The 23,049-nt window shown below is 42.0% G+C and overlaps 1 protein-coding gene across 1 annotated transcript; it reads left to right on the forward strand.

Moving 5' to 3' along the window:
- Positions 1-1,042: 1,042 nt before the first annotated feature.
- eno2 (enolase 2) lies at positions 1,043-23,031 on the forward strand. Its single transcript, XM_034094646.2, has 13 exons — positions 1,043-1,372; positions 8,199-8,284; positions 11,802-11,897; positions 12,728-12,786; positions 15,337-15,406; positions 16,687-16,820; positions 17,011-17,102; positions 17,245-17,375; positions 17,884-18,081; positions 18,162-18,363; positions 20,709-20,817; positions 21,353-21,411; positions 22,877-23,031. The coding sequence occupies exons 2-13, from the start codon at positions 8,200-8,202 to the stop codon at positions 22,944-22,946; spliced, it is 1,305 nt and encodes a 434-aa protein (XP_033950537.1). The 5' UTR covers positions 1,043-1,372; position 8,199; the 3' UTR covers positions 22,947-23,031.
- Positions 23,032-23,049: the final 18 nt, after the last annotated feature.

A 23,049-nucleotide genomic window follows, 5' to 3' on the forward strand; every position in this document is an offset into this window, starting at 1 on the left:
TGATCGAGATAACACATTTGCGTCATACACTATCACAAAAAAAGACATCGACGCACACACTGAACACACTTTGGCTTCACCCTGGTGCCCCGTCAGTGTGTATCAGTGTCACCCTCCAGACGGCATTAACAACTTCCCCAGTCTTTTTTTAGAGCAGGAAGGACGCAGCCCAACGCGGTTTTGCAGTGGACGAAGGACGTGGAACAAATAGCCACTGTAGCTGCCACACAGGATGAATGTGCAGGAATATTTTAGAGACTCTAACAACAGTTTTATTACACCTGATATCTGTTTTACATTTCCTATATATATGTTCCTAGTTTTTTACGAAAACATTTTGTACATTGGTCAATAATAAAGACACTTCAAAACAGTATGTATTATCCACATGCGTTTTGGCTGAACAGTTACATTTCCTCTGCAAAACCACAGAAACACTTCATGCATGCTTTAAAATGAGCTTTTTCTACCGCTATGCTTTATCTATTCTAAATTAGAAAGCAATCGTCCCTTTAACACACTTACTATGAATAGCATATTTGTGCTCAATGTACCAAAGTATATGTGAAAAGAATATAGATATAGTAACAGGTGTGCATTCAGACTGGTCTCCTAAAACAATAAAACTGCATTGACTTGTTGAATTGTTTGGGGTGTTGATTGGTTACATACTAATTCTCATCCTTCATGTTGGGGTTTTGTGAGCCACCACATCGCACACCTGGATCAGATACACCAGTTCCCCTTTCCTGCTTTCAAAGGGATTTCTGCTGCTGCATTGTGTGTGCGTTAAATGCTATCACACACACACACACACACACACGCACGCACGCACGCACGCACGCACACACACACACACACACCCACACACACCCACACACACACACACGCACGCACGCACGCGCACGCACGCACGCACGCACGCACACACACACACACACACACACACACACACACACACGCATCATCATGTCTGAGTGTGGTGGAGAAGGAAGTGATTATGTAACTGTATAGCAACTGAACCCCACTGCAGCACCAGAGAGGAGGACAGGGAGACACAGAGGGAGGGAGGAAGGGAGCCGGTCCTCCCCTTCATCTATTTTTACCTCCTCTGTGGGGCAACGAGCGTCTGCACCCCGTCCTTATCCCTTCATCCCACCCCTTCGTCCATCTCTTCCTTTTTAATTAACCCTCCTCTACTCCTCCTCTTCCTCTCTCCATCTCCCTCTGAGTCATCTCCCCTCCCCTCCCCCCTGTGTCACACATCTCGTCCCCCCCGCTCTCCCCTCCTGTTTTCCTCTCCCTCTCTCTTGCTCAGCCTCTCCACTATTCTCTCGGTTGCCGTGAAAGGCAGAACACACACAGGCGGCAGGTAAAGGAAGGAAATCCTCTCTTCCTCTTTTCATACGCTCATGAGGTTTTGTGTTTATCCATCCATTGTCTTTTTCTTTTGATCTCATATTGATTGTCTGCTGATTGGTACAGAGAGGATGCAGAATGATGCCGCTTGTGTGTGTGAGATAGAAATGCTTCAGTGTAAGGTGCTACCCTATGTGTGTGTGTGTGTGTGTGTGTGTGTGTGTGTGTGTGTGTGTGTGTGTGTGTGTGTGTGTGTGTGTGTGTGTGTGTGTGTGTGTGTGTGTGTGTGTGTGTGTGTGCTTCATACATGTGTGTGTGTGTGTGTGTGTGTGTGTGTGTGTGTGTGTGTGTGAGTACAAAATACATACCACATATGTGTGTAGGTGTCAGTTGTAGGTGTGAATGTGTGTGTGAATGTGATTTTGCTTCATGGCTGTCAAATATATATGTGTGTGTGCGGGTGAAAGGAGGAAGGAAGTGAATTGTGAGTGTGTGTTGCAGCCCTATACGTGTGCAAGATTGGATCCTGCAGTCCAGTGTGCGTGTGTGTGTGTGTTCTACATGGTTGATGTATTTTACTGTAATTTGGCAAGCTCTGGAAGCAGTATATGTGTGTGTGTGTGTGTGTGTGTGTGTGTGTGTGTGTCTTATGTTTCACGCATTCTCTGGAAAACAGTCTGTGTATTTATTTATATATTCAAAGCGATGATTTATGTGTTTATCTATGGATTTCTTGTCAAAATGGCTTTCGAGCGTGTGTGTGTTTGTGGGTGTGTGTGTGTGTTCAGGTGTGTTTTGACCACACCAATATTGTGTGTGTGTGTGTGTCTTTGTACGTGTTTGATGGGAGCCTTCAGTCAATTATGGTAGAGTCATCCTCGGTATATCAAGTGTGTAAGATGGTTGATGTGTGTATGGCTGGCACAGGAGTGTGTGTGCGTGTGTGTTTGCGTGTGTGTGTGTGTGTGTGTGTGTGTGTGTGTGTGTGAGAGTTTTGGCCAAGGGAAATCTATGTAATATGCTCATGTAGTAAATTATGATCGAGTCCCTTGTGTGTCAGGTGTGTGTGTTTGATGGTGCATCTTTTTTTAATATAGCCAGCATCGGCATATTTGTGTGTTTGTCAAACCTGAGACGATAGCATTCAGCACATGTGAGTGTATGCTCTGGCAACAGAAACAATGTGTGTGTGTGTGAGCGATCTTGCAGTCAATTATGAGTCCCATGTGTGAGATATTGGTATCTTGGAAGGCACAGAAATGTGTTTATGTGTGAGTGTGTGTGCACGCTTAATATCCGCATCTTTGCCACTCTGTGTGGGTGGATGTAATGTGTGTGTTAGAGTACTTGTAATAATTGCAAGTCAAAAATATTTGGGTAAATGGGGACACACTCTTAGCATTATGCTTGAGACTGCTCCACTATGTGTGTGTGTGTGTGTGTGTGTGTGTTTGGCATACGTGCGAGACCATCAGCCTTCTGTTCCCCCTCTTACTCTTCATCCTTCTCCCTCTCTTCATCCCCCCATTCCTCCTCTCTTCTCCAGCCAAACAGGGTCATTTAATAATTTATCTCTGCCTCTCCTCTCTCTCTCTCTCTCTCTCTCTCTCTCTCTCTCTCTCTCTCTCTCTCTCTCTCTCTCTCTCTCTCTCTCTCTCTCTCGCCTCTCTTGCCCTGCCTTGTTTCCACTCTCCATTTCGTCCTCCATTGCTCCTTCCATCTCTTTCTCTCAATTTCAATTTCAGTATGGCTGTTTTGGCACGAATGTCAGGTGAACACTATTGTAGCAATTTCTCTCTCTTGGCTCTCCTTCCTCCTGAACACGTCTCCATTCCTCTCTCATTACAGTCTCTTTTCTTCTTCTGTTATTTTCTTTTCACTCTTCCCTTTCTTCATCTGTGTCTATCCTTTCATTCCCTAACCTTTCTCCTGGTATTTCTCCCTTTCTCGCGCCATATGTTTTATTGATTTTCCAATCATGAAATGGTAGACATTTATTCTTACAGATATCTTTTTAACATAGATTTCTATATAAAGTAAGGATGAGTTGTATCAGACTACCCAACTTTTTCGTCATAGTTAGTGTTTGTAATAGTCTCCTGGTTGAGCAAGAAATGAACTATGTTATACATCTGAAAATACAAACAGTGCTTTATGTTTACTGACAAAATAATCTTAACAAAAGGTCTTATTATTGGAGTTTGTTCAGTTGTCATTGTTAGTTCGTAGCTGTTGCATTCTGGGCCAATGTTGGATGACTTCAGCAACTATGATGCAGCGTTTTTGACCAAACGCTACAAAGGACCCTCATGCATTTGTTTTTGTTGTACATGGGAGCAAAGATCAGCCATAGCTAACTGACAGAGGAAATACAGTTTAATAAACCACGAATATTGTGACATTATCCCGGTCAATACTGAGGAAATCAGTAAAAGTATGACATTGAAGTTTACAGTTTAATACTTGTCAAACCAATATGCATTACGTATTTCAAATGGCACTGTGCTGAGAGAGTTTTGCCATTGGGATTTACAAGAAACATTTGGAAAAACATTGAAATATCATGAATTATAATGACTTCATCCAGAGAATCAGGTCATGTTAAAACAGGAGATTTTCTGTGTCCCAAGCACAAACGGGAACAGCTCTGTTTGGTGTAGTTCTTTGCAGGAGACAAGAAGAGTGCATGACCCAGGTGACATCATCTGTGGCATTTTCTTCCAGACTTTAGATAATGACGAATATAATACACCTCATGATTATTAAACTGATCTGCCCCTTGAATACAAATCAATCCGGAGATCAGAGATACAGCATTTCTTCCATTTTGTATCTCTTGCCTGATCATTCGTTTTCTTCCTTGTCCCGTCTTTGCATAGATACTGAAGATATGATGATGATGATACTCATGTTCTCTCTCCTCGCGTGCCTTCATCCCTCTCTCCCTCATTCACTCTCTCCCTGGCACGACCACTCACGTGTTATTCTTTCAGTGCTGGTATATTTTCTGCTGAGCACTGCAGTCCCTGGTAGGTGTGGTGTGGTGCGTTCATGGGTGTCCTCCCTCTCCCTGCTGCTGCTGCTGCTGCTGCTGCTGTAGAGCTTTACGTAACCCACAGCACAAACAGCAACGGGTGAGAGACACAGAGAGAAAGGGAGGAAGAGAGAGGAGATAAGAGTTATGAGATGAACTCATGACAGGAGGAATATGTGTTTATGGATATGAGATAAGAACACCTTTCTGATGTAGTACATCCATGACTTGTGCTCACATTTTGAGAATAAAATCTAAATATTGATAATAAAGTAGAATAATCATTTCAATAATAAAGCTGAAATGTCTGAAATAAATATTAAATGTTTAAAACTACTTGCGTTAGCAGGAATCCTAATAATTATGCTTTGTTCTCAACATTTCTACCATATCTCTGAAATGCAAAATGATACAAATATCTTCATCTTTTCCTTATGGCTGGCCCTATATCCTTCGTACAAAACATATGTCCATACACAAATATTATGGGCTGGTACATTTATAGCCACACATACAACATTGCTCTATCGAAATGTCGACTTGTCGGTCGTAATCGATTTAGCCATGCTTCCACTTGTCTAAAATGTTGACTTTTAACTAATCTTGCATACTAACGACATTCCTATCAGCCTCAGCTGTTATTCTCACGACAACTATTCTAGATGTAAAAATGATGTCAAACATGTGGCATGCGTCCTGTATCCGGCTGCTCCACCCTCAGGAGGAACTTTGGAAAACTGCAGTACTCTTGGGTGGGGCTTCAAAACAGCAACAAAGAGAGAGGGAGAGAAAGGCCATAAAATGAAAGAAGCCAGTAGTGAAAATCGCACCCGCATCAATCCCCTCGACTTTTCAGGTGTGTACGTTTTTATATGCTGGCGACGATTAAGGCACCTTATCTCCTGTTTATTATACTCAGCACCATTTATACATTTTGCTGACGCTTTGTCGCCTGCGACTTACAGAGTGTAAGACCTGAATAAGCATAAATGGGTAGGTCGTCGACGTTGTGATCACCCAACAGTGGGGGGGAAAGTGGATAGAAATACATCTGAGTTACCTCTGAGGAGTGCTGAGCAAAGGCGAAGGACAGCATGAAAAGACATGAGGAGTAATGGGGTTTTGCGGCAACACTCATGTCTTCAGTAAGGTTTTATTTAAATAGAATTTGTTTGAGATAAACAGCAGAAGGAGATTATAGGACATAATACAACAACAGCGAGAGAGAGAGCTGTTAAAAACATATGTGGGAATCTGTGTTGTTAATCAGGTTACAAGAGATAGCAAAAAACAAGAGGAAAAGGAACGATTATATAAGGGAAAGACATACGACACAAGAATAAGACCGCCTTTCACTCAATTCAAATTACATAGCAAACACACCCACTTTGACAAAATAATGAAAATACGCGACGTAAAATAAAACACATTATTGTTAATGTTCAAACATAAATTCTTGAGTGAAAACAGAGCCAGATTTTTTATTCCACTACATTTACTATGTACAATTTCAGATGAATAACACAAAATACAGCTGACAAATGAATTATGATATTATTATATCAGTAAGACTGATCCTGAGGTGACGAAATATGCAAGCCAATAAATGAATTGACATAAAAGAAAATGTTTTAAAAGTAGCTCCACATTTACCAGCTGTATTTTTAAGTTATGTATACATTAGTGTTGTGTCTCGTCAAATGTGTTAGTTTTGTTTATGTATTATGTCTGTCATTTTCATGCTTTCTCACGTCTGGTCGTGTCTGTTTATTTTGTTTCTTCATCTCTAGTCTTTCATTTCAGGCCCTGTTTCTTCCTCCCCTTGTGTGTTGTTCCCACCATCATCAGCGTCTGCCCCGCCCCTGATTGTTTCCACCTGTTCCCACTCACCTCATGTTTAAATAGTCCTGTCTCTCCCCTGTCCTGTGTCAGTTCGTTTCCCCGAATGGTGTCCTCAGCTCAGAAAGGATCGCTTTCACTCTTGTCAGGTTTTTGTTTCTTTTGTAAATTTTGTAGGCTTAAGTTTTTCTTAAGTTCTCTTTTTGTTATGCCTTTTTTCCTCCTCGTGAGCGCCTTTTGCTATTTCCAGTACCTACTCTGTTAAGAGGGATTACCTGATCTGTGAAATTAAAATTAAATTTTTTTACATTCAAGACTTTGTCTCTGGGTCGTGCATTTGGGTTCATCAGTTTGTGTCGAGGTCGTGACAATTAGTCCTTAAATATGATATGCTTCTGATATGGTTCATACTGCAATATTTATATTTTTATTAATTGTTATGCTTATATTTGTTTACACTTTGGTCCTACCAGAGGAAGCTTCAGTCCTTTCAGCAACTGGAAGTTACAAATTAATACTTTATATTCTGGCTTAGTGGCACATGTAATGGAACTGAGCCATCAATGATATATTTAATAATACCTGCACATCTTGCCTATTACTTAAAATGTCTGCTGTGAAGAAGTTCTGAATCATTGTACCCTCTAACATTTAATTTCTCCCCAGCTTTGTCCGCTATCTGTCTCTCTGCTGGCAACGCAGTGTAGTTTTGCAGTGATGAATGCACACTTACAGTAAGAGGAAGATGAGAAAATGTGTGTGTACAGGAGTTAACACATCCTCTCTGTCAGTGTCTTTGCAAGGACAGGTTTCTGCCAGATAGCCGTGTGCCAGTTTTTGCTCCTCTCAGATCGATAAAGTATTCATATAGTACGGAGACGAGGACAGCATAAAAGGCTTCTTTTGACATATCGTTGCAGTGCTGCGATTAAAAGAGCAGAGACGCCCACAGAGGAGAGAAGCTCAGGGATGATAGGGAAATGACAACGAGGATGGAGACTCTAATGTTTGTGAGGTTAGGATTGTGGATGGTATTGATATCACGGTAATACAGGAATTTAGAATGTTTGTAGGTCTAACTTCCCACTTTCAATCGAAGTGGATTCGTCCAGTAAAGGCTCAATAGCAGCTTTTTCCTAAAACATGTATAGTCTATCCAGAAATAATCCTTCTTAATCTTCCTTTGTGACCTACTAAAAGTGTGTGGTGTCAGTTTCAACAGAGACTGCCCTATGACTGTATTTTCTACTTTTTTCATTTTGTTTCGGACAACACATTACCTTCGCCTAAGTTTGGTGTTGAGTCCACAAGTCGAAAAACGATGAACTGCCATGATAAATGAGCAGCTATATTTATTGTACTATATTATAAATATACTGAATGAAGAATGGGTTTCGATTTAAGAATCTTCGTGAATCGTTTTTTGAATCAAATTGTGATATCGAAAGAGTCACACACCTAAAAGATTTGCTGGACTGAAGCGTTGTCAAACCGATGCAGTGTGTGTGTGTGTGTGTGTGTGTGTGTGTGTGTGTGTGTGTGTGTGTGTGTGTGTGTGTGTGTGTGTGTGTGTGTGTGTGTGTGTGTGTGTGTGTGTGTGTGTGTGTGTGTTAGTGTGTGTGTGTTTGAATATGTGCGTGAGATAACCATATTTCTCTGTGGTGAGCTTTGATTTTCAGAGTGAGTCTGCAGTGGTGTTGTTTCTCGACTCCCCTGACAGGCTGTTCTGTGTGTGTGTTTGTGTGTGTGTGTGTGTGTGTGTGTGTGTGTGTGTGTGTGTGTGTGTTTGATGTAAAAATAAATCTTTTACCCATCATCCTTTATTCTCTCTCCCTCTCCCTCCTCTTAAATTCAATCTGAAGCTGCCATATCTAATTTAACTGTCAAAAATGTAAACGTTTTTCGATGCACAATAGCTATAACAAGGTAAAACATAACGTTGCCTCTTTTCCTCTCTGCCTCTCAGGATGTCGATCGTTAGCATCGTTGCCAGGGAGATCTTGGACTCCCGGGGAAACCCCACTGTGGAAGTGGACCTTAACACAGAGAAAGGTGACTGCCGACAAGCCTGTCTGCAAATATCAGAGCAACGGAAACATAATAACATAATGTAATGGATGCCTGCTTAGATTCATCATGTCAGAAATGTGCCAGAAAGCGTTAGGAAAGCTTAGCAACGCAACAGTCACAATGCTGAAAATATAAATAGTTTCTGACGTCAAACGACCTTCCTTTGACCTCTGTCCAGATCAATCAGTCTACAGTTAAGGGAATTGGGGCATAGAGCCATCATCTTCTAGGCCAGGGGTGCAACCTTTTTGACCAAAAGAGCCATTTTGCTCGTTTTTCCAAAAAAAATGTGTCTGGAGCCGCAAAACATATTTCATAGCTTGATAGCTTATAAAGTTGTTTTTATTGTTATATCAGACAAAAACTACAGGTTTTTTTGCATTTATTAGGCTATTTATTACATTATATACAACTGTTAACCTCTAATAAGAAACAAAGCACTCCTATAAGGAGAATTACAAATAATACACAGGCCTACTTTAAAATAAATTAAACACAGCACTTGGGGAGTCTCTGCACATTTGAAGGAAAACAAATTGGCCCACTTTGAAATAAATAAAACATATAGCTGCACCCTAAAAAGAGTTAAAGGTAGGGGAGGTAAGAATGGAGAAACCAGCTCGAGTGCGCTAGAATTTGAAAATACACAACCGGAAAAAATCTGCCTCTTCCTTCAGACTTCCTTACAGAGCCCCTCATCCAACACACACGAACGCGCACATGACCAATGAGGGCACGAGATAAGCTTGTGCACAGATGGAAGGCTGACAGGCAGGTAGGCCATCCAGTTACTTTAGCCGGGCCGGCTCAAATGATTGGTCGTGCTTTTTACAGCGCTACGGCTTCCAGAGATACATTTTTTTATGTATTTATTGTCAAAGCATTTAATATATTCATTGCTATCGGGACGTTAAGAGCATTCCATGGAATATAACAAAATGTGTTTTCTGAAATAAATTACATACCCCATTGAATTATGACTGAAGGTCGTCAGCTGTCTTCCTCTCCCTTGTTGTTCCTCGATACGTAAAGGCTGCAGCACCTTTGACAATTCTCTCTACATATCAAACATACCGGTAAACCAGCATATTTTGCTGTGAAAGCAGATAACTCTGTCCACGCAGAATTAAATCCTGTGTTCCTCCGGTACTTTTCTTTGATTTATCCATAGTTCGCTCATCGAGCCGGGGGTCAGGTTATTCACCTGCAAGAAAAGGCGCTAGCGCGGGACCGTAGATGTGACGCATATTTTAGTTGACCTAATTAAAACCGTTTTGTTTTTTATTTATGTGTCACAGTATCACCTCAAAATACAAGATAAGAAACATTTTCAACCATGCAAGAAAATATAAATAGTCCTACAAATACTTTTATTTTATTTCCTTCTTATTTTTGTCTAAGCTCAAGGGAGCCAGACAGTGGCGTAACTATCGACGGTGCAGCCGGTGCAACGCACCGGGGCCCAGAGCCAGCCAGGGGCCCATGCAAAAAAATAAATAAATAAATAACCGTTTAATTTTATCCAAATCCAAAACAATATTTGCACTGGGGCCAATCACAACCTTGTTACGCCACTGGAGCCAGAGCAGAGGGCTTAAAGGGCCGCATGCGGCTCGAGAGCCGCGGGTTCTAGGCCAAGGATATACAGTATAATCCTGCTTGCTGACCCAACTAAGATAAAAACACATCGAACAAAATGTTATTTTAAAGTGCACCTTTCATGCTATTTTTAGGCAATAGCATAGGTCTCAGATATACACAAATATATAAAAAACATGTCTATGAAGTGTTTTGCTCAAAATACCAAACAGATCACACATTCTAGCCATGCCTCATATCCCTCTATTTCACTTCCTGTTTAAAAAGTGCTGATTTTGGATATAAAGCTTTAAAAAAAGAAAAGAAAGATAAAGAAGAAAAAGGAGGGGGCTGAGCTCATGCGGGATCCGGCAACTACTGTCTAAACTAAATACTGCCGTGATGAAACGCCATATCATGGATTATCAAGGATTATCTCTGAAACAGTTTGGAGCTCAAAGGCTTTCTCTCTTGCCGGTTATACCACAAGGTGAGTTCCTTTTTATTTCCTGCTTCTTCACACACATGCTCTCCAGTACAGGTTAGCTATGAGTGTTAGCGATGCTAATGTAAATACCGACCATATTACGTCCAAAACAGTCGGGCATTGTTTCTGATAGCAACTTTCTGATAGTGCCGTGGGTCCACATTTCAGATATTACGTCATATCGGACACAAATCTGGATCAGCTCTGTTGTTCCCCCGTTTTTAGAGATTTGGGTACGGAGGAAAAGAGAGAGGGTTTTATTTTCTGACGCTGCGTGAGTTCCCTGACACACCGGGGACACGTGTTTTATGTATGAAAGACATAAAAAAGTGGAGGGTTACTGTCTCAATATCATAGTCCTGCGCTTTAAGGAAAAGCATAACGATTTGGTCTCCTGTCAATGTGGACACATCTACTTTGTGAATGCCACAGCGTTGTGGTGGACTGCTGGTCGAGTTTTACGTCACATTTTTATAAAACATCTAACCGGATAACGTATATTGGTCATGGACATTTGTATCTTAAAGGTCACCTATTATGCAAAATCCACTTGTTCATGTATTTTATACATAAACATGTGTCCCCTCTGTGTTAAGAGATTCTGAAAGTTTCAGAAAAAAAAGATTCGCTCACTTTCGGCCTATGCCCCTTTCATACCAATGCGGTTCCAGGGCCGGTTCGGAGCTGGAGCTTGAAAAGCACCGGTTTTCCTGTTCACACCGCAGCGGAGCCGCCTCTGCTCCGGAATCCGGTTTGTTTCATGCACCAAAAAGTTGTCGGTCTAGAAAGCAAGCTCCGCATATGTCATACGTCGCTTACTTCCCTAGTTCGCGCAAACCTTTTCACCCCCAGATCCTCCCTGCTAGCGAGGTAGTACTATCCTGGGGAGGAAATGGTTCGTGGGTGTGTCGGCCACGTTAACAATTTCTGATTGGCTGGGCGAATTGCAAACCACGCCCGTAAAACTCCAAAAGGTTTTGTGAAGCCGCCATTTTATTTTCTCGCATTAGCCCAGCGCACCAATGGAGAGAGACTAACTTATGCACAAAATAAAACATGGGAGCGGTGGAGTGATGAGGAGGTGTCGGCGCTTCTTGCGATTTACTCTGAAGACGCGACCCAGCAGCTTCTACTGAAGCCAGTCCCCAACTCCGGGACTTCGGGTGGCAGTATACGACGTGAAGTTGTTTGCTTTTGAAACAGGGCTGAAACAGAGGGGATTATGGGATGCTACAATTATCTGTTTGGTTTTTGGAGCCAAACACTTCAGAGACTTGTTTTGTATATCTGAGACCTATGATATATTGATGAAAAACAGTATAATAGGGGATCTTTAAGTTAATTAAAACTCTGACCTGCAGATTGGTTTCCTCCTCTCCTCCATCATTTTTTTGTTTAAAACCTAATGTTTTTCTCTGTTTGTCTGACTTTCAGGTCTGTTCAGGGCTGCAGTGCCCAGTGGAGCATCCACAGGGATCTACGAGGCTCTAGAGCTACGAGATGGAGATATGAGCCGCTACAAGGGCAAAGGTACGGGGACAGATCGAATGTGTTGGCATGTACAATATATTTTCAAAAAGTTTAAGCTATATTATGCAATTTTTGACTAAAAGTGTAGTTCAATTCCAACACATATTCAATATAGCCCTATTTTAGCAAGCCCTTTTCTTCCACCTGGGCTAACTCATGGTATTTTCTCATGGTGCACAGGTATTCTTGAATCCATAACCCCAGAACTTCTACATACATTTACGATTACAACTCCCTTGAAGCTTCCATAGCAAGCCAAAAGCTTGATGTACCACTTTTTATCACTAGATCATTTTTTTTTGCTGTTTGGTGTTTAGAAGGTCGTCTGTATCAAGTCAATCGTTCAAGATGGCTTTCCCGCAGAAAATTGTTTTATTACTAAGGCTAGTACATATTTTCTGCCTTGAACGTCTGAACAAGCGGCTGTGTATGTGATTCGATTAATCTTATAGTTGAGGATTCGCTTCCACCTACCGATCCACACTCAAATGATATTCATGTTGGTGATCTCAGTAATATTGAATCACCCAACACACTCTCTTGAGTGTCAAACGCAACAGAAGCATGCACAGTCACAGGGACACAAACTTTGGTAGACACTGACAGACATGGTGAATTACGTAATTTGTCTCATGAGGACCATAGCGGTCCCTCATGGATGCGTGGAAAGTATAATTTGCCCTTTGTAGATTTGGTGAGAGCTATAAGACCATATAGCAACCATACAGTCTAGGCGCAGTCCATCTTTGCTAAACCCTCACTCCATTTGCTCTTTGGTAAAATGTACTTTTCCCTTTTCTTATCGTCTTATCTTTTCTCCTCTTTTCTAGGTGTTTTGAAGGCAGTCGGGCACATCAATGACACTTTGGGTCCCGCCCTTTTAGCCTCAGTAAGTCAACAATCATTTATACTCATAAATATATTTAAAGATATATCATGTCTTGTGTTCTCTGTAAGTTCTCAGCAGGCCATACTTAAAGAGGGGATAGCATTGCTCTTTTTAAAGAAATAACTTTCAGCAATTGGCCAGTTTAAAGGTTGTGACTGCATTGTCAGCAGAATTTCTCAAAGATATTCTTACTTGAGATTTAGTGGGATGGAAATCCAACTTCACGTTAGGGCTAATTCTCTCAGTTCTGGTGGTTGGTTGTCCCATTCTAGCTCCATTCAGCTTTGCTAAAATGTGGATATTCTGGCGCAAGTGAAGTTACTGATAGGGCAGTGAGTTTGGACCTTAAATGCGAAGAATACAACCCTGTGCAGCACGTGACACAAAGTGCATGTTCAGCTGATCAATGTGCAGATGACTATCACACCTGGATGTGCAGACAGGAAGCTGTGAGAAGAAGATGAAGTGTATTCAGCTGTCAGTGACGGAGGGGACGAGTGAGTGTGTGGTGTGAGATACTGTGAATGAAAGATGATAATGTGTCTGTTTGAGAAAGATGTGTGAGTGAGAGGAACAGTGGATGAGATGTGTTTGTTTGTGTGCAGGTAATTGTACTAGTGTGTGAGTATAATAGCATGATCCTGCAGCAGATGTTTTTTCCTGGGAAATGAATGTTCGTGATCAGTCAAGCGGGAAAAAAACAGCTGGGCGGCTCGGAGCTCCTGAACGCCACATCAGAGAGACAGATCAGTACGGCTGTACTGGTGTGTGTGTGTAGGTGTGTGTTTGTGTGTGTGTGTGTGTGTATGTGTGTGTGTGTGACTGATGGCAGAGCAGCTGGCTATCTATAGGCGCTTTCACACCGGAGTACTTTTCCCAGTATAGTTCCGATAGTTCTTGAAATGTTGCATTCACACAAAAATAAATCCGGAACTAGAACTTAGTTCATGAGAACCTTTTCACCCCCTTTTTAGTCCCTGCTAAGCCGCGTTCACACCAAGTACTTTACCGTACTTAGTTCCCAGCACTTAGTTCCCAACACTTAGTTTCCCTATGGAACTAAGAGCCAATCGCGTTCACACCAGAATAAGTTCCCTGAGGGAAGATTACGCAAATGAGCCGCTGACGTCACTTCGTCTTCTTCTGCTTTGGGTTTACTGGCAGGCCGCAAACCACTTCACGGCGTATACTGCCGCCCGAAGTCCCCGGCCGGAAGTCCCCGGCCGGAAGTCCCCGGCCGGAAGTCCCCGGCCGGAAGTCCCCGGAGTTAGGGACTGGCTTCAGTAGAAGCTGCTGGGAGTCCCAGCAGCTTCTACTGAAGCCTTCCGAGTAAATCGCCAGAACACCGACACCTCCTCATCTCCACCGCTCCCATGTTTTCTTTTGTGTTGCCATAAGTTAGTCTCTCTCCGTTGGTGCGCTGGGCTAATGCTAATGATAATAGTGCTAATGCGAGGATAATAAAATGGCGGCTCTACAAAACATTTCAGAGTTTTACGGGGCGTGGTTTGCAATCGCCCAGCCAATCAGAACTGTGGTACTTTTTTTCCCCAGGAAAGTACCTGCTCTCATCAGGCGCTAAAAATGGAGTGAAAAGTTCCCGGCACTTAGTTATTTCTTTAGTGTGAAGGCGACATCAGGGGTACTAACGGAACTAAATGCGAAAAGTACGGGTGAAAAGTAGTCGTTGTGAACCCTATGGTGTGAACGCGGCTCTAGAGAGCAGGTACTTTCATGGGAGAAAAAGGTTCTGATTTCTGATTGGCTGGGCGGATTGCAAACCACGCCCCGTAAAACTTGGAAAAGTTTTGTGAAGCCGCCATTGTATTTGCTGGCATTAGTATTATTAGCATTAGCATTAGCCCAGCGCACCAACGGAGAGAGACTAACTTATGGCAACACAAAAAAAAACATGGGAGCGGTGGAGTGATGAGGAGGTGTCGGCGTTCTTGAAATTTACTCGGAAGGCTTCAGGAGAAGCCAGTCCCCAACTCCGGGGACTTCCGGCCGGGGACTTCGGGTGGCAGTATACGCCGTGAAGTTGTTTGCGGCCTGCCAGTAAACCCAAAGCAGAAGAAGAAGAAGTGACATCAGCGGCTTCATTTGCCTAATCCTCCCTCAGGGATTTATCCCGGTGTGAACGCGATCTGCTCTTTAATGTTAATCAGAACTAAAGAGTTCTGATGAACTAAGTACTAGGAACTAATGGCGCATTTCCACTGCAGGGCCTCGCACGGCTTAGTACGGTATAGTTAGGCCCTGTGTGTGTGTGTGTGTGTGTGTGTGTGTGTGTGTGTGTGCGTCCGCGCGTGTGCGTGCGTCCGCGCGTGTGCGTGCGTGTGTTACAATTATGTAAATCACACCAATACTTTATTCAAAACCCCTTTACCCAGTCGAAAACTTAAGAAATAAAAGTCCTTTGAACTTCAGGTACAAAACTGAACTATAATGAACCTAAGAAGATGTCGTGAGAAGAATTTAAAACCTTGATTTATGTTATACATTATCCAACTGTGCGTTTAATTAAGATGTGCTTCTGTGTGTCTGCAGGGCATCAGCGTGGTGGAGCAGGAGCAGCTGGACAACATGATGATCGAGATGGACGGCACAGAAAACAAATGTGAGTCAAAACAAGTCGTGATGACTTAACACGGCATCGTCAGACTCCCTCAGCCACCTGGAAACCCTCCTCCTCGTTGTCAGAAGTCACAGACGTTTTTGAACAAGGTTTTTTTTTTTTCACCAACAGCACATTTGTCACAAAGTAACAAGAGGCAAAAAGACAGGTTACAAGACAGAGTGAATACATTGCTGTTCCAAACAGGCTTTGGCACAAACTCAGCCCCTTAATAAATAAATGTAATGGTCATTTACTTTGATCTACAATCATGCCAATTAATTATTTCAGGCAGCAAGGTAAACAGAATGCAAATAATTAGTGTTGGGAGGACTGAATACGTGTCAGAATGGAGCTGAATGTGTTGAGACATATTCTTATTAATTTTCTGCCAATAAATAAATAGACAACATTGTTAGCAGGTTTAGAACGATAAAGGGATATCAGGTTTTTGTGCCACTCACAGTGGAGGAATATATTTTTTTTAATAGAAAATATAAATTTCAAAAAGTATAGTTTTCTAAAACGTTCACGTGAGGTTAGTACGGTGGCCGACAGGTGCCCAAAACACTTCCGTTAGGAGAACCGTCCTGCAGTTTCAAAAACGATTCAAATTAAATAACACAAATATGACAAAGCACATGCCAATGAAGAAACAGCTTCACCAACTTGATAACACATAAGCAGCATTTAGAAAACAATCGCCAACTTGACAAAAAATGTGCAGAATTTACTAAAAGCATTGCAAATACAAAACGCTGCAAATTAAAAAAAAAAAAAACATAACAAAAACGGGGGCTCTAAAAAGTGATGCACACAGCTGGGTATGTGCCGCTTGTTGACATTTGGGGATTAAAAGTTGACCAGCTGTACATAGAAAGTACTTAAAAAAAATACCTACATACTATGACTAATGATACAACCATTTTTTTTGTTTTTCGTGTGACATATGGTACCACAATCTGTTGTCACAATGGTTAAATAATTGAAATGCTTCACATGGAAAATGTGTGTCTCTTACTTCAAACTAAAAGATTATTACCATATGAATGCATTTAGGAAGAAATGATTAAATAATGACACTTAAATTACATTTATTTTATTAGTCAGAAGAAATACTGCACTTTGGTTGCAAAACTTTAGTTTGTTCATTGGTCAACATTATTTTAAAAAATCACTTTCGTTGAATATACAAAAATATATAACAATATATATATATATATATATATATATATATAACATAATATAACAATTCATTTCCTGTTTTCTATCCTGTCCAACAGCTCAATTTGGGGCCAACGCCATCCTGGGGGTGTCTCTAGCCATCTGTAAGGCCGGTGCTGCGGAGAAAGAGGTCCCCCTGTACCGCCACATAGCCGACCTGGCTGGAAACACAGAGCTGGTGCTGCCGGTTCCTGTAAGAAACGTGCTTTTTGATAAAGTTAAAAATGTACTGGACATATGTACAGGTGTTGATAGACATCATAGGGTGCTAAAAATAGTTTATTATTCGCCTTTTTTCTCTGCTCTCATTGTCAACTTGTTTTTTGTTTCCTCCTCTCATCTCCCCTCTTTCCTCATTTCCGCCCATCTCCTCTCCTCTTCAGGCCTTCAATGTGATAAATGGAGGTTCCCATGCAGGTAACAAACTGGCCATGCAGGAGTTTATGGTTCTTCCTGTAGGAGCTGAGTCTTTCAAGTAAGTGTTCGTTTCCAAATCAATTTAATAAAACTTCTTCGATTTCTTCATGATTTCTTTCTCTCCTGCTGATGTTGGTATCCACTGTCATTTCTTTCTACTCTGTCACAATCTCTCTTCGCTCCCTCCACCTGTCTCTCAGGGAGGCTTTGAGGATAGGATCGGAGCTGTACCACACGCTGAAGGGGGTGATCCAGGAGAAATACGGCCAGGATGCAACCAATGTGGGAGACGAGGGTGGGTTTGCTCCCAACATCCTGGAGAACAGTGAGGGTAAGGCTCCTCGTCAATATTAAATATCACTAATAATGCAGTGTGTACAGTGTTTGTTGTGTGATGAAGCTTAATTTACACTTTGGTACCATTTAATCTCAACTAAACATTCTGATATGTTGAGAAAATTGTTGCATGAAAGAAGCTTTGATTTTTTGATCAGTAAAAAGCAGTCATTGCAAAGATGAAAGACAAAGATGTCCTTTGCTTGTGAAATTTGGATAAATTTTATGGCAACTTTTTGTGAGAATAATGAAATCACGCATTGTCACCCCAAAGCAAATACATATTAACGTTTTCTGACCCCTCATAAACATGTCGAAGAGTTATCAACAGTTTTTATTCCTCAGTCGTGTCTTCAGATTTGTCTCTAAGGGTGGATTGAGAGGTTCAGAAAACCCTGTTTTTAGAAAATTCATCATTATTATAATTTTGTATTTCCTGCCTTACAATTCCGTCTATCTCCGAACCTACTCCTAACTCTCCGCCTCTTCTTTTAACTACTCAGCTCTGGAACTGCTGCAGACGGCCATAGAGAAAGCTGGCTTCACGGACAAGGTGGTGGTCGGGATGGACGTGGCTGCCTCCGAGTTTTACCGTGATGGCAAATACGACCTGGACTTCAAATCCCCACCAGATCCAGATAGACACATCTCAGGAGAGGAGCTGGCTGAAATCTACCAGGGCTTCGTCAACAACTACCCAGGTGGGCTACGTTGCTTGTTTATGTTGATCAGAGACAGAAAATCTTGTCCTCTGTTTTCACCTCTCTTCTTAATTCCCAAGTGGTTTCCATCGAGGACCCATTCGACCAGGATGACTGGAAAGCCTGGTCCCGTCTGACGGCCCAGGTGGGGATCCAGGTGGTGGGGGACGACCTGACAGTGACCAACCCTAAGAGGATAGAGAAAGCTGCTGAAGAGCGAGCCTGCAACTGCCTGCTGCTCAAAGTCAACCAGATCGGCTCGGTCACTGAGGCCATACAGGCGTACGTCTGCTTTATTGTAATGTTGAAAGGTTAATGAGAGTGGGTGATTGACTACCAAGGCGATCACAAATCATTTGCATTGTTGAACAAACATTGGAATTTAAATATTGTAGTTGTTTATTAAACGTTTTTTTAGTACCCCTTCTGACATCTTAGCTTAGTCGGTAGAAAGTGCAACCCAGTGATTTGAAAGAATGGTCCCCACCCCACCACAGGACATCCAGCAAAAATCTGAAATGTTTAGAAAATAGTTTGGGGCTCAGAGCCTCAAAATACTGAAATCTGTATTTTTTAAATCTTTTTTTCCTTCTAATTTGTTATTATTTGGTGCAGGCACGAAACATACCACCAATAGAAATACATTGCTTCTCAAATCGTTCTGTGTCAGAATACTGAAATCTGTATTTTTAAACATCTTTTTTTCCTAATTTGTTATTATTTACATTGCTTTTAAAATCGTTCTGTGTGACACGAAAAAAATGGGGAAATCATGTCAACGAATCAATAGATTCATTTTGTGACTATAACAAGAAATGCCGTGAGACTGGGTTGGCTCCACACATCTATGAACACAATTCACCACTGTCAGTCCACTACGTTGTGAACACAGCGTTGTGCCCACGCTACACGCACTTTCTTCTCAGTAAGAAAACCAAAAACCAAAATGGCCACCTCTGGCAGCCCTGTGAACTTGGACAGGCCAGAGAAAGATGCTGATGGATGTTGGTTTTGTGTTTCGCATTGAAGATGACGTCACGGCTCCGCCTACACTGCGTTACTATAGTTACTACCCCAGTTCCTAAACTGTAATGGAAATGCAGCATAAAGTGAGCCTGGCCTACCAAGGCCTAACTATACCGTACTAAGCCGTGCGAGGTTTACTGGCAGGCCGCACACAACTTGACGGCGTATACTGGCACCCGAAGTCCCCGGCCGGAAGTCCCCGGAGTTGGGGACTGGCTTCAGTAGAAGCTGCCGGGACTCCTAGCAGCTTCTACTTTTTAGTACCTCTCTAGCAGGGACTAAAAAGGGGGTGAAAAGGTTCTCATAAACTAAGTTCTAGTTCCGGTTTTATCAGAACTATACTGGGAAAAGTACTCCGGTGTGAAAGCGCCTATAGATAGCCAGCTGCTCTGCCATCAGTCACACACACACACACACACACACACACACACACACACACACACACACACACACACACACACACACACACACACACACGTGCGCGCGCGCGCACACACACACACACACACACACACACACACACACACACACACACACACACACACACACACACACACACACACACACACACACACACACACACACACACACACACACACACACACACACACACACACACACACACACACACACACACACACACACACACACACACACACACACACGTGTTAGTCACATCACTTGTTACCTGTCAGCCATGTTGACCTTGTGCCTTGAGAGGAGGAGCATCACACCGGCCTTTGCGGGAGATAAACATAGGACAGGAAATGACAATAGGCTGTCAATCAAATGTTTTGATGCAGCTATAGCATTGACTGCCCTCTTGTGAATGTGTGTGTGTCATCAATCTCTGACTTAACAAAACGTCACTCAGGGTTATGAAGCTATCAGTCATGACAGTGTAGCTGGATTACTTCAGGAGGGGAGGAGAAGGAGGAGGAGGAGGAAGAGAGGAGCACGGTGAAATGAAATGGTGCTGATGACAGGAAAGGTGATGCATCGTATCCGTCACATAATGTGGTTAATATGATATATTGCTCTAATATCTCAGTAGGATAAGTAGGAACAAGAGCGAGGGCTTGTTCATTTATTAGAACCTCGAATCTGTCCCGAGACACCCAGAGTCCTAATTTTCATGCTAGCAGGTTAAAGTGTCAGACGAGCTGTCGCCACTAATAAATCACAATCTAATAAATTAACCCTAAGATTGATGAACAGAAGTAGAAACTCCCACAATGGTGGTTTCATACACCCATTCACATGATGGCTACTGAATTAAGTATGAAAGAAAACAATACTTTGGACGCTTAGAGGACATATATGCATTTTTTAGGTTATTTGCTTTAATGTTCAAAAAGCCTGACTATTCTGCAGCACCTATTTTCACCCTCTGTTTGAAACCAGAGCCCAGTTTGCTCTGATTGGTTAGCTGGCTGGCTCTTTTTTTGATTGGTCAACCACTTAGAGATGTCCCGCCCCCGTACAAAATGTCTTAGGGAGGTCTCTAAGTTGAAATACAAAAGAACATAGAGAGTGTAAGTGCTTTAAAATGGTACTTAATGACAGTTATTGAGTAAAGTATCCTTCTGTGTGTCTCTCAGGTGTAAACTGGCTCAGGCTAATGGCTGGGGTGTGATGGTCAGCCATCGTTCAGGAGAGACAGAGGACACGTTCATCGCTGACCTAGTGGTGGGACTCTGCACTGGACAGGTAAATACACACACACACGCACAAACACACACTCACACAAATAATACACCTACATTTCACAGGTTCATATTTTCTTTTAGAGTACAGGTTTTTAATTGCTAACAAGCAACTGTCAATACTGATGCCACATCTTTATTTACCAACACGCAACTTGCCGTGACATTTCATCTCACTTTGAAAACTAACTGATTCCTCAATACACGTCTTAAAATGACTAACTAAAGTCTTTCTCATAAAACACTTACCTAAAGAACTCAGCATGGAGCATTACATAAATGGCAGACTTTTGTCTTTTTCTCCTTTTCTCCTTTTGTCTTTGACTTTTGTCTCCCACATATTTAGAATAATATAACGAATCAGAAATAAGGAATGTGCTTCAATATCCTTTTATTGTTCTACGTCCTTGCATGTAATAACTCACTTTTCAATAAAAAAAACATTATTCATGAAATGTTTCCTTCTCTTCATTAGACTACACACACTTCAGTTTTCAATTGATACAGCCTTATTATATTTGCCTTTTTTTGTCATGCAGATTAAGACCGGTGCCCCTTGCAGATCTGAGAGGCTGGCCAAGTACAACCAACTCATGAGGTAATCTCAAAATGTCTCTCCTGCAACACACAAATGTTTCTGATTTATTCAAATTCATCTCTTCAAAGCCTCTCTCTCTCTAAGCACATTTGAGTTCTCCTGATTTGGAAAATGTTTAATACCCAATTAGTACATTCTTTATTGTTATGTTGCAGATTAGTTTTGTTCCCCTCGTAACAAGACTTTAGTCGAGCTAAAAGAAAATCAGGATCTAGACTAACCTATACAAATCTTAATTTAATCAATGATAAATTGTGAAATTGGAAGTTTAAATATTGCATGTTCTCAGCATTTCTTTTACAGTCAGAATTGCTGCTTCAGTTAATATTTCATTCTCAGTATCTTCTTGTGGCTCCAAATGTGGCGGTGGCCCTGCTTCTGTATAACACTGCTCCTCAGGTTCACGCTTTGTTTTAGCGCTTAGCATCACAGATCTAATTGACGTGACAGCAGCGCCAGTGTCAGCCCATGTGTCCGAGCCAGTCAGCAGCAGAGGGAGGAGGAGGGAAGAGGGAGGAGGGGGGAGGGGGGAGGAGGTGGGATTGGCTCAGTGTTGTAATCCCATCGGACCGCTGACGAGATACAAGAAGGTGGAGGGTGGAAAGATTTACAGAGGCATTAACCAGCGATAAAAGCTAATCAGTGCAGTGAAGCATGCACATACACACACTAAAGTGTACAGACACACAAGAAAGAAATGAATCATTTATACTGTGACAAATTGTCACACATAGGGAGACATGTTTTTTAACAAGTAATCCAGTGATTTAGTATTGAAATTCCATACATTTGAAGGAGCGTCAAAGTCAAAAGCAGGAGGGGTGACAGTCTGACTTTTACTCCCTTGTTAGCAACAAATAAAACTGGATCTTGCCTTTCAACCATGACAAGTGAAATGATCTGTGCTCCTTTAATCCTTAACAGGGATGGAGTTATTGGATTTGCCAAAAACAAAGCAGGAGTAAACTGGTTGAGCTTTGTTGTAAGCCCTACTATTCCACTGATCAGCAGTTGTTTAAATAGCAAGAAAACGTCTTTATCTATATGTATTGCCAAGGATATAGTCAGAAATTACAGAGAGATGACATCACACGTTCTAAAGGTGCTCATTTTCAGGTTCATATTTGTATTTTGTGTCTCTACTGTGACATGTTTACCTGCTTTAATATTCAAAAAAGCTCTTTATTTGGCTCATAATGCAGCAGCTCTTTTCACCCTCTGTCTGAAACCAGAGCCCAGTCTGCTCTGATTGGTTAGCTGGCCGGCTCTGTTGTGATTAATGAACAGTTTGGAGATGTCCCGCCCCTTAATCACGTACAATGTGTTGGAGCGCTATCCAAAAGAAGTGCAACAAAGTAGTCCAATCGAGATAAGCTCTTTTTTGAGACATTTGTTATTGATAAATGCTTTTAAAACTATAAATAATTCTCTCAACTCTTTCCTCGTTGTTTTTCATTCTCTGCAGGATTGAGGAAGAGTTGGGCGACCAGGCTCGCTTCGCAGGCCATAACTTCAGGAACCCCAGCGCCCTGTGAAACTGACAGACAGGAATGACTCACACACACACACACACACACACACACACACACACACACACACACACACACACACACACACACACACACACACACACACACA

This window comes from Pseudochaenichthys georgianus, chromosome 11 (genome assembly GCF_902827115.2).
Source record: "Pseudochaenichthys georgianus chromosome 11, fPseGeo1.2, whole genome shotgun sequence".
Taxonomy (NCBI): Eukaryota; Metazoa; Chordata; class Actinopteri; order Perciformes; family Channichthyidae; genus Pseudochaenichthys; species Pseudochaenichthys georgianus.